This window comes from Otolemur garnettii, unplaced genomic scaffold (assembly GCF_000181295.1).
Source record: "Otolemur garnettii isolate 467f Iridium unplaced genomic scaffold, OtoGar3 scaffold00021, whole genome shotgun sequence".
NCBI classification, from domain to species: Eukaryota; Metazoa; Chordata; class Mammalia; order Primates; family Galagidae; genus Otolemur; species Otolemur garnettii.
Genome location: NW_003852416.1, coordinates 16,702,746 through 16,714,504, shown reverse-complemented (window position 1 = coordinate 16,714,504; position 11,759 = coordinate 16,702,746). Strand labels below are relative to the sequence as shown.

General features: G+C 44.2%; 1 protein-coding gene across 3 annotated transcripts in view; it reads right to left on the bottom strand.

Annotated features, from left to right (window-relative positions):
* Positions 1-6,689: 6,689 nt before the first annotated feature.
* The window catches only part of STN1 (STN1, CST complex subunit), a 43,758-nt gene continuing 38,688 nt past the window's right edge, over positions 6,690-11,759 (bottom strand). For 2 of the 3 annotated variants that reach the window (XM_012803525.2, XM_023511780.1), the window contains one exon: positions 8,244-8,515. In XM_012803525.2, the coding sequence (XP_012658979.1) occupies positions 8,358-8,515 (158 nt within the window). In that variant the 3' untranslated portion in view covers positions 8,244-8,357. Of the gene's footprint in view, positions 8,516-11,759 lie in introns of all 3 variants that reach the window. The other variant, XM_023511781.1, reaches the window with a different exon arrangement.

Sequence of the window (11,759 nt, the reverse complement as noted above, 5' to 3'; positions counted from 1 at the left end):
GAATTGCCTAAGCCCAAGAGCTGGAGGTTGCTGTGAGCTGTGACACCATGGCATTCTAGGGAGGTCAACAAAGTGAGTCTCTAAAATAAAATAAAATAAAAACAATAACAACAACAACAAAAAGAGTTAAATTCATGAAGAGGACAGGGGAGAAGAGAGGAGGGAGCTCAGTAAGCTCCCACCTGACCAGTACAACCTAGGGGTATATGCCACTCCTCCTGGGTAAAGGACTCAACGACTACTTGGATACTACCAAACAAATGCAAACAATGTAACCTAACTATACATGCCTTTATATTATTAATCTGAAATAAAAAAAAATACAGCACATATTTATACCTTAAAAAATAATGTGGCAGGGCCAGGCACAGTGGCTCACACCTGTAATCCTAGCACTTTGGGAGGTCAAGGCCAGTGGATTGCCTGAGCTCATGAGTTCAAGACCAGCCTGAGCCAGAGTGAGTCCCTGTCTCTAAAAATAGCTAGTTCAAGACTACTCTAGGCATTAAGGAGACCCTTCATCTCTAAAAATAAATAAATAAATAATCCAGGTGTGGTGGTGGTGGGTGCCTATCGCCCCAGCTACTTGGGAGGCTGAACCAAGAAAATCACTTGAGCCCAAGAGTTTGAGGTTGCTGTGAACTATGACGCCATGGCACTCTACCAAGGGTGACAAAATGAGACTGTCTCAAAAAAAAAAAAAATTATATATATATAGCAATCAGTTTTTTAAAGATCACTGCCTTATTACATTATTATATATAGTATTTGATCAAGCACTTGAAGTTAAGTAGTAAGTTGAGAATTTGAGTTTTGAGTTCTTTAGGATTTTTACCCCAGCTGTGTATTAAGTAGGACCTTAGAGACTGGGCCCTGGGCTGGTTTTGCAGCTGATACCACAGCTAGAACATGTGACTGGCCATCCTTAGCCCCTGCTGGAAGCAATGACTACTTTCCAGGGCAGAACCTTGTCTGTCTAAAGGAGCCCATGATGAACAGACATGTATACTAAATAAATATAAATGTAAACCAAAACCAGAAATCATTTTCACCTATCAGGTGGACATAGATTAAAATATGGATAATAAGTGTGGGTGAACTTGTGGGCAAACAGTAGACTCATAAATCATTGATGGGAGTAACCATGTATCAGTATATTAGTGGGTAATTTGCCAACGTCTATGCAAAGTTGTCAATGCTCATGCCCTTTCTCCTAGCAGTTCCTTTGCTAAAAATTTTCCATATAAACATACTAAAAATTGTATACCAAAATAAATGTATAAGGATGTTTCCTGCATAATTGGTTGCAAAAGCAACAAACCAGAAACCAGTTAAATGTTTCACCAGGAATTAAATACACTATGGGACAGCACTACGATGGAATTATATCACCATTTAAAAGAATGTGGTCAATCTTGCATGCTAAGAAAAAAATCCCTCCAAGATATAATATTAAATAAAAAAAAGGAGCATATAAAATGCCGATATTGATTGCATTAATGTACAAAGTTATGATTTAATAAAAAAAAAGAAAATGATAAAAACAATTTTTAAAAAATGCTGATATTCTTTTTTCTGGCAGGATACACAAAATATTGCTGACATGGTTATTTTTCCTAAATATACATAAATTTTAAAAAATAATAGATCCCTGATCTATCCAAGGGGCAGACAATTTTCCCCCCTTTCTTTGTACTTCTGCCATTAAAAAAGTATTTCTTTTTTTTTTTTTTTTTTAGACAGAGCCTCAAGCTGTCCCCCTGGGTAGAGTGCCGTGGCATTACAGCTCACAGCAACCTCCAACTCCTGGGCTCAAGCGAGTCTCTTGCCTCCGCCTCCCAAGTAGCTGGGACCACAGGCGCCCGCCACAACGCCCGGCTATTTTTTGGTTGCAGCCGTCATTGTTGTTTGGCGGGTCCGGGCTGGGGATTCGAACCCGCCACCTTAGGTGTACGTGGCTGGCGCATTAGCCGGTTGAGCTATAGGTGCCGAGCCTAAAAAAGTATTTCTTTAAAAGAATGATGCTGTATTTATGTAAAAGTTGAAAGATGTCTGTAAGAGATTATATTTTCCGAAACGGCCAGGGCAATATTCCCAGTCCTACATGCCCTTCCAGAACCTCGCTACTCCCCATTGGGAGGACAAGTTTATCCCTTCCTCTTGAATCCGGGTGGGACTAGTGATAGCCTCAATCATCAGAATGCTGTGGCTTCTGGGGCTATGCAAAAATGGCCTTATGGCTTCCATGTGGCTCTTGCTCTCTCTTGGAGTGCCTGACCTGGAAATCTAGCCAGCATGATGTGAGGAGTCTCAACCTACCAACGGTTCAGTGGTTTTGAGTATGTTCACAGAATTGGGCAAACATTGCCACTATCGAATTCCAGAACATATACATCATCCCCAAAAGGATGTACCAACCAGTTCCCACACACCCCAGGCCTGAAGCACTCATCTCCTTTTCATCTCTATGAACTTGTGTATTTTCTGAACATTCATATAAATGGAACTGCACATGTGGCCCTTTGTGTCTAGCTCCTTGCACCCTAGCACAATGCCTTCAAGGCTCTTCATGCTGCGTATATCAATACTGCATTCCTTGCGAGGGTGAATAATACTCCATTGTATGGATATCTCACTTTTTTGCTTATCCATTCATCAGGTGTCAGACATTTGGGTTGTTCCCACTTTTTGGATGTTAGGAGTAATCTTACCATGCACACATGTACATGGTTTTTGTGTGGATATGTTTTCAACTCTCTTGTGTTCAAGTACTTTTAAGTCACCTAAGTATTAAATGATAAATACATAATTATTAAATGATACTGGATAACAATAAATGATACACAATTAATTCTTATTCATTAAAGCAGACTCCCTAAGAGCAGAAACTTGTTTCTTCATGGTAATTCACATTCAACTAGGACCACTGGTAGTAATAAAAAGTAGAAATACCAAAGTAATAAAACAGCACAATTTAAAATCCAGATTTTTCACTAATTCACACAAACCTTTACCCAATGAGTCTGAATAAATGAGACAGCAATTTACTATCTCTATATAAAAAGAGAGCTATTATGTGGTCTTCAAAATTCCTCTTTATAGTCCAAAATGAAAACCTATCATTTCATTTTAATTTTTTTTGAGACAGAATCTCGCTCTGTGGCCCTGGGTAGAGTACTGAAGTGTTAGCAGCAGCAACCTCAAACTCTTGGGCTCAAGCAATTCTCTTGCTTCAGTTTTTCTATTTTTAGTTGAGACAGGGTCTCACTCTTGCTCAGGCTGGTCTCCAACTCCTGAGCTCAAATAGTTCCCCTGCCTCAGCCTTCCAGAGTGCTAGAATTATAGGTGTGAACCACTGTGCATGGCAAAAACCTATCATTTTAATTTGACATATAGGGAGCAGCTGGAGCCTCTTCAGGACTTGGGGTTTGTTGTAGAATTGTGAACACAGAACTTTGTGCTATGCTATGACTTAACCTGTCTAGGTTTATTTAATAAGTGCAATAGAGGTTAGCAGATGATAGATTGTAAAAGTTTAATAAAAACAGACTGAATGTGTTTAAAACCCCAGATGACAATGAAAACCTACTTATATGGGTGTTTAGGCTCACATTGAGAGCCTGAGCCCCCCCACCCCCACCCCCCAGGAGAACAGCATGCAGATAAGAACCACCTCCCTTCAGGACAGTCCTGCTTTCCCCCAGTGCCTGCTGCCAGCATCTCCAGCAAGCCTCGCGTCCTTCCAGTGTGCCTGTGTCACGTAAATGTAGTAAGGAAAGAATGAGATGCTTCTTTGGGGCCACTGTTGTCGAGGCCACTTGGGCGGTTGGGGAGAAGAAACCACACTAATGAGAAACTGTAGATGCTTTTGCCAGTGGAAAATTACAAGTTAGCTTGGTTTCAATCCTTGGCACCAAGTCTTGGGTTCCTCATCCTGGAGCAGACTCCTTTCCACTCAGCTTTCTCTCAGTCAGTGTCCTGGCACATCATCAGACGGGAACATAATGAGAAAGAAGTGTCTCATGGGGATGAGCAGCACTGGTAGCTGACCAGATGGGGACAATCACAGATATTCAAACAAAGTGCTGACCAGACAGTAGCACTACTTGTCACCTTGCCTACACAAACTGTATGTGGGGTTCAGACCTCCCAAAATACATGTACACCAAGAGGGCCGGAGAACATTTGTTGTTCCCTCCTTTTCAGGACAACCCTCTGGCTGGTCTTCAGTAACAAGCAGTGGCCCAACTGTAGTACCCTCGAGTTTCCCAAGTGCTCCTGTATCATCTCAGAGTCCCGATATTACTGCAGAAGGGGTCTACCTTATTCCTGGTTTATTTACGATTCAGGTTATGTGAGTGTAGGGTGGGCAGTGACAAATAGCTTTATAATTTTTATAGAAACAACCCTTACTAATTGTAAAAAACCAAAGTCTAGGCATGTAGTTTAGAAAGATCTTACCTTTCAGAGGCAAGAGGTGTGCCGCTTTGGTGAGCATGTCTAGCAATCTGTTCTATGTGCATCATTATTCACGCAGCATTTCCCAAGCATGTTTGTGACAATGGTGTTAATTTGTGTTCGCCCAGAAGCTGACCCCAAGACAAAGACTGGAAAGCGAGAGATGCAGGGAAGGTGCAGCAAACAGGACCGGGGAGCAAGGCGGGTGCCTCAGGGAGGGCCAGGTTGGCAATTGTCAAGTTAGCTGCCGCTGTAGGAGGACAGCTCTTCATCTCACAGACAAAGTATAGAGAAGTGGAGACCCTGTGCCTTAGTGTGCCTTAGCGGTATCACACTTGCAAGGGCAGGGAGCTGAAGTACTCGTACCCCAGGTGCCACTGGCTCAGGCTGCTCCCAGGGTGAACACTGTGTGCATCCAGCTGGCACAGCTTTCTAAGGTGTCAGAGAAAGGCCCAGGAAAGAGGCAGAGCCTAGCTGCTGGAGGGCAGCCAGGTGCACGCACAGCAGTGATACTGCTTGAAAGATGTGCCAGGCACATTTCGGGTCTGGGGACACAGAAAGAAACAAAATTCTGCCCTCATGGAGTATTCTTTTCTATGGGGGAGACAGAAAATAAATAGGGCAAGTAAGAAACCTATGGAGTGTGTTACCAGTAATGAGTACTGTGGAGGGAAATTAGGGGAGTTCTGGGAAGAGGGAGAAGAGCTGGGTTACAATCAGCCAGAGGGACGAGGGCCAGCCTCACTGAGAAGTGACACTAAAGACCCAGAAGAAAGGGGAGAGGAAGGAACATCACATGGTTATGTGAGAAGAATGGTTAGGTGCACAGGCCCCAAGGGAGGAGCGTGAGGAGCAGGGCGCAGCAGGAGGGCCAGGCAGAGGGTTGCCCTGCTCACCCTGCCTGACACCCCCGAGCATAGGAGACAACTGGATGGCTGTGGCTGCCACACAGAGAACGTCCCAAAGAGGAACTAGACAGAAGCAGGGAAGATTTGTCAGGAGGTGACTGTGATACTTGGGTGGGGATGGGAGGCAGGGGAGGGAGAAGAGTTAGATTCTAGAAATGTTTTTGTTGTTGTTGTTTTTTGAGACAGAGTCTTACTATGTTGCCCTTGATAGAGTGCTGTGGCTCACGGCAACCTCAAACTCTTGGGCTTAAGCGATTCTCTTGCCTCAGCCTCCCAAGTAGCTGGGACTACAGGCGCCCGCCACAATGCCCAGCTATTTTTTTGTTGCTGTTGTCATTGCTGTTTAGCTGGCCCGGGCCGGGTTTGAACCCGCCACCCTCGGTGTATGTGGCTGGTGCTGTAACCACTGTGCTATAGGCTCTGAGCCTAGAAATATTTTTTAATTTTAATTTCAATTTTGTATTAGAGATGGGAGTCTGGCTATGTTGCCCAAGCTGGACTCAAACTCCTGGGCTCAAGTGATTTTCTCACCTCAGCCTCTCAAATACCTGGGACTATAGGCATGTGCCACCATGCCTGGCTAGACTGTAGAAATATTATTAAAGTAGGGCCAAGATGATTTGCAGATTGGTTGTGAGGTATGAGAGAAAAAATGGAGTTGATGGACTGATGCCTGAGCAAATGGAAAACGGAGTTGCCTTTTCCTGAATCAGGGAAAAATGCAGGAGCAAGTCTGGGGTCAGGGGTGACTGGACCCTGGCATTGGACCTATTGGATCTATCAGACCTCCAAGGGGAGATACCAGTAGGAAGTAGGATATAGGGGCCCGCAGCTCAGAGGAGAGGCCTCATCTGGATGTGAGATGGGGAATGTGACAGCACAAAGATGGTATGACCTATGGGGTTGGCTGAGACCCCCAAGGGAGCAAGCCACAGAGAATAGACGTCTGGCCCTCAGGAGGTGGAACATGGAGCAAGGGGGCCTGGGAAGAGTGCAGTGTCCTGAAAACTAAGTGCGGAAAATATTTCTGTGGGTGGGGGAGCAGTTGTACATGTATATACAGAAGCACTCTATGTAGATACAGACACACACACATAGGGTGCTTCAGATCAACAGTTTTATACTATATAAGCAATCTACAACTTGGTTTCCTTTTCACTGTACAGGGTCACCATAGGTCCCAAAGGTCACCATACACAGGAAATTGAACAAACTCATATTATATTTTACATATATTTTAAAATATTTATTTAATGACATATAGAAAAATATTCTGTAAATATTTAGTAATGAATATTTTGTAAATAAAGATACATTTAGCTACAATTTCCCACTTTCCCTATGTATGTATGTATGTACAACGACCTTTGGGACACCCCATATCTGTTGGGAACACAAACTGAGTGAGAAGGACAATACTATCTGTTTGCTCCACCACTAGAGGCTGCCTAGCATTTCATTGTGCACATGAACCACAATTAACTTTTCCCATATAGATATATATTTTCCCCAGTTATAGAATTCTACATTACTTGGCAATGGGTGTCGTGTGCAATCGTCCTTTCACAACTTGTGTGGTAACTCCTTGAAATGACCCCCCAGGAGTGGAGTTGCTACGTACAAGGATATGCCCTTTTCACATGGATTCTAGACTCTTTCCGGGGCAGCTCCACTACTCAAAGATACTTTCAATATGGAGCAGCTCCTGACCTCAAGGAAGAATGGCCGGGACACCATTCCCGGCAGACCCTATTCTCCAGGGAACTTTGAACTCAGGGAAGACACAGAACAGCTATCTGCATAGTCACTGTTAGAAACCAGCGAAGGTTTAGGTCATCAGAAAAGTCTCTGACAGGAAGTAATCTGCCAGTACTAGCTTATAGCCCGACACACTGAGCTGTGGTTGACTTGGGAGTGGAAAAACCATCCCATTTCCATGCAGAAGGGAGCAGCTCTCCAGGTCCACAGGACCGCCAGTGAGCCTGATGTCTACTACATCAACAGTAAACGCAGCAAAGACAGAGTCTTCTGTGAAATGACTGTAATTAAGACTACAAGTCTTTCCCTACCATTTATTTTCGCTGGCTGGATCTGTCATTTTGCTGTTAGAACAAGTCTACTACATACCTCAGATGTTTTTTCTTTACCTTGTCATTCCGAGCAAAAGCATGACTCCATCACCTGTCTGGGCGCATACTGAGTCTTCGTCTGGATGGTGTCAGCACGTCCTGCACACTCAGCAGCAACCTTGAAAATAACATCTACTGCCTGCCAGGAGGTTGGCTGACAGCCTCTGTGATCTCCAAGGGCACCAAGGGATGATGTGCTCAGTCACACACCTCTGAAGTGCAGGGAAATAAACGGAGACAACTTTTGATTCAGAGGGAAATAAAAGGAAAATGACAAACCCAGAGCCAGGCCTTGGCTCCTTGTTTATTTCTGTCCCTGGTAAGTCTATAAAGGACATCACCCTGGGCTATGGGCCTTGCTGTTTTAGCCACAGAAACCATAGGCAGGTAGTACTTCCTTACACCAATTCTCAACCATGAGGGGAGGCCCACAGAAATGTCGCTGATGACCTATAGTTTTAAAAAGTTTACAATCATGTGGTCTGGCAGTGTGTGCTTCAGTTCCTGCAGCGTGTGGGTCTGTGTCTGCGCTATCCCTCCCTCCACCAGTCTGGCCTCCACACGCACATGCTGAGGAAGCTGCCAACACCTCCCCATTCTGCTGTCAGTGATGGCCAGGCCAGCCAGAAGGTCCACAGGGAGGATTTTCTTATATGTCACGGTGAGATCAGTCTCCGTCTTCCAGGGATATAGCAAGTAGAAGGCAGTCAATAGCACTGATGTCAAATCCCATTCCCTGAATGACTGCATTTCGCAATTTATCATGAGGAAACTGCCTTCAGACACCTAAACCCCTGCATGATGTTTAAAATAAGAGCCATCTCATCTTTCTCGTCTGCATGTGCTGTCTGCAGGCCTCTGCTCAGAATGCTATGTAGTGGTGCTCCATTGTGCTGACGATGTCACTCTGGTCCTCCAGGAGCTCCAGAACCTGCCGTAGCACAGCCTCACTCAGGCCCGGGAGGACACTCAGGCGAGCACAGGCCAAGATGTGCAGGAAGTGGCAGCCCTTCTCCACGTCTGTGGGAAAAAGGAAAGCGGCTGAGCACGTACATAAGTTTCAGACCCTTTTCTGTCCCCTCCTGCCACACCTCCTGAATTCGCACCTGCATTTTGACAAGATCCTCAGATGATTCTGATGTGCATTAAAGTCTGAGATACACTGGTCTTGGTCATCACAAAAATAAAAAAAACCCGTTTTCAGGTCCCATATGTCATCACAGCAACAGGGACCTGATGGCTCAGGGACTTTGACCTTCAACTTTGAGGGATTTCCCATCAATGATTTTATATCCACAACCTAATAGGTTTTTAGTGTCGATAAACTTTTCTCTAGTGCAATTACACATGTAAGTGCACGTATTCAGTGCTAAACCTCTAGCTTCCCTGGTGGGCACCCCTTGAGACTCACAGCAGAGCTGGTTTGCTACCCCATCTATATTCTTTCCTGTAAATCCTGACCTGATGGAGCTTCCATGGTGGGAAGGGATTCTAACCTTGGCCTGGTCTCATTCCTCCCTTCCTGGCCTCCAAAAAGTCTTACCTGTGAAGGTTCTGGTCTAGTAACTTTTACCCTCTATCCAAAACTAAGACCATCTGGTAAATAATGATAAAAGTTTGGGCTTAGTTCCCAACTTGTTGGGCAGTTGAGATCAATTACGTAGAGCAGTAGTAGTCAGGCTGAGGGGCTGTGACCCTAGGGGATCATGAAGTCAATTTCTGTGGGTTGTGATTAGCATTCTCTTTCTTACCAAACAGACCAGAATAAAATTATAGAATATATTGCATTAAATGGATGAGTATTCTTTTGTGAAACTTTACTTCATATATACAGAGGGTACCAAAAAATGTATACACATTTTTTTTTTTTTTGAGACAGGAGCCTCAAGCTGTCCCCCTGGGTAGAGTGCCGTGGCATCACAGCTCACAGCAACCTCCAACTCCTGGGCTCAAGCGAGTCTCCTGCCTCAGCCTCCCAAGTAGCTGGGACCACAGGCGCCCACCACAACGCCTGGCTATTTTTTGGTTGCAGCCATCATTGTTGTTTGGTGGGTCCGGGCTGGATTCGAACCTGCCACCTTAGGTGTACGTGGCTGACGCCTTAGCCACTTGAACCACAGGCGCCGAGCCTATACATATTTTAAGAAAGGAAAAAACTGCACTAACACTGTAATTAATACTCAAGGCATGTTTGACTTCTGCAATTATAAGAGGTGCTCAAACGTGACTTTATTCATCTTTTGTTATTGGTATATACTGAGTATTATACTTTTAATACGATTTTTTCCTTTTCTTTAAATGTGCATACCTTTTTTGGCACCCTCTGTATATATTATACATTAGAATTATATAATATATTGGGACGTATCCTAAAATGTATTTCTGAGTCAAAGTCAAACCTCATTACTAAAAGCAAGCCCTCCCCAGTTTTCACAGTTAAAGCCCCAAGGCAGGGCCAGGCATGTCCTCTCTGTCATACACCCAGCACCTGGCACACAAAAGCTGCTCTACACAACTACTGAATGTTATTTTCAGATAAAAAAATAATTTAGGTTCCAGGAAGGTGCTCAAAGTGGTACTGCAGTATAGGGCCAAGCATGGGTTAAGATCTGGTGCACCTTTGTAGCCTTGGGCAGGCCAGAGCATCCCTAAACCTCCCGTTCTCAGCTCTGGCAAACAGGGAATGCCTAGGGCTGAGGAAGATTTGCTGTATTCTGACCTCTAGAGGCTGCACCTGCTCACTACACTGCCCTGCTGAGATCGCTGGTCACCACATTTCAACACCCACTTTCTGAACACGCAAGATGTGTGCAGCACTGAGCAAGGAGGAGAAAATACAGTGTGGAGGACAGATGGCTGCCACTGGAGTCCATCAGACCTGAATTCAAGTTCTGGCTCTACCATGGGGCCAAGTGGCTCATAGGAATAAAACCACCTGCTTCACAGGGTAGGTTTAGGTGGGTTTTATGTCTTCGACATAGTGAGACTCTGTATAAAAAAAAATGAAAAACATTACCCAGATGTGGTGGCACATGCCTATAGTCACATCTACTCAGGAGGCTGAGGCAGGAGGACTGAGGGACCCCAGGAAATTGAGGCTGTAGTGAGCTATAATCACACTACTGCACTCCAGCTGGGTTACAGAGTGAGGCCCTGACTCTAAAAAAGGGGAGGAGAAAAACAGGAAAAAGGAAAAGAAAGGAACTTTAGCCCTCCCTGAGCAGAAAAGACTCACCAGGAGGAAAAGGGGAGTAGCAAGGGGCAGTGCCCTGGTGACAGAGAAAGTCTCCAGCCACACTGGCCACACACAGCAGAAAAGAGCACCAGGAATTTCAGGGCTGCTTAGCTTTTAACCATAGTCTTTGTGAGGCCTGATGCTCAGGTGCAGAACTCTAGATGACTTACAGCCACACATGGGCCCTAAGCAGGATACTGACTGTTCCTAAGGCCTCAAAAAGGCTGTTCTGCTGTCTAAGGGTTGTCTGTGAAGTTGTTCAAAAGTGACCTTCCAGTCATATGGGCAACAGGAACTCAGACTCTTCTCTAGATGAGAAATTATTAGAAAATAGTATAAATAGTAAAAGCCAGCAAGCAGTTCCCCAGAGGAAGTGCAAGAAGACCACTCGACCCCTCTGGAATCAGCCCACAGCCGAAGCACGCTTTACTGAGAAATATTCGCCTCGCAGCCAGTTATCTTAAAATGTACCTCAAAGAACAATGACAATTGTGCCTTATATTTTCCCAGCTGCATTTGCATATAGCCTCATTTGTTCCATACCTCCACCAGAAACCCAAACACCCAAATCATATTAAGATAAACTCCACATATAATCTACTACTGTAACTATAACAGGTTAGGGAATTGCTTTAATAGTCTTTTAAAAAAATTGTTATAAGTTAAAAAAAATTATTCCAATGTGAGCAGTGGCATACAGTATTCAGTTTCTACAAAAAGCAGTAATTCAATCCAGATCTGAGGGAAGTAAAAGGAATTTGAGCTCCATACTTGTGAGCTTTTTGCAACGCTACAGGCGTATAAAGTTATCATCTAATAAAATGCTGCCATCTTAGAACCCACCCATCAAATATTAATTTTCTGCGGAGTGAAATGATTTGGTGATCATATAAGAGAATGTCTCTACGCCTAGAAAACATAGGCTGAAGTTTCTAGTGAATTCAGGTCAAGGGTACATGAGTGTTTATTGTACTGATTTTTAAAATTTTTTCTATAGGTTGAAAGATTTTCAGAATAAAAATCTGACGA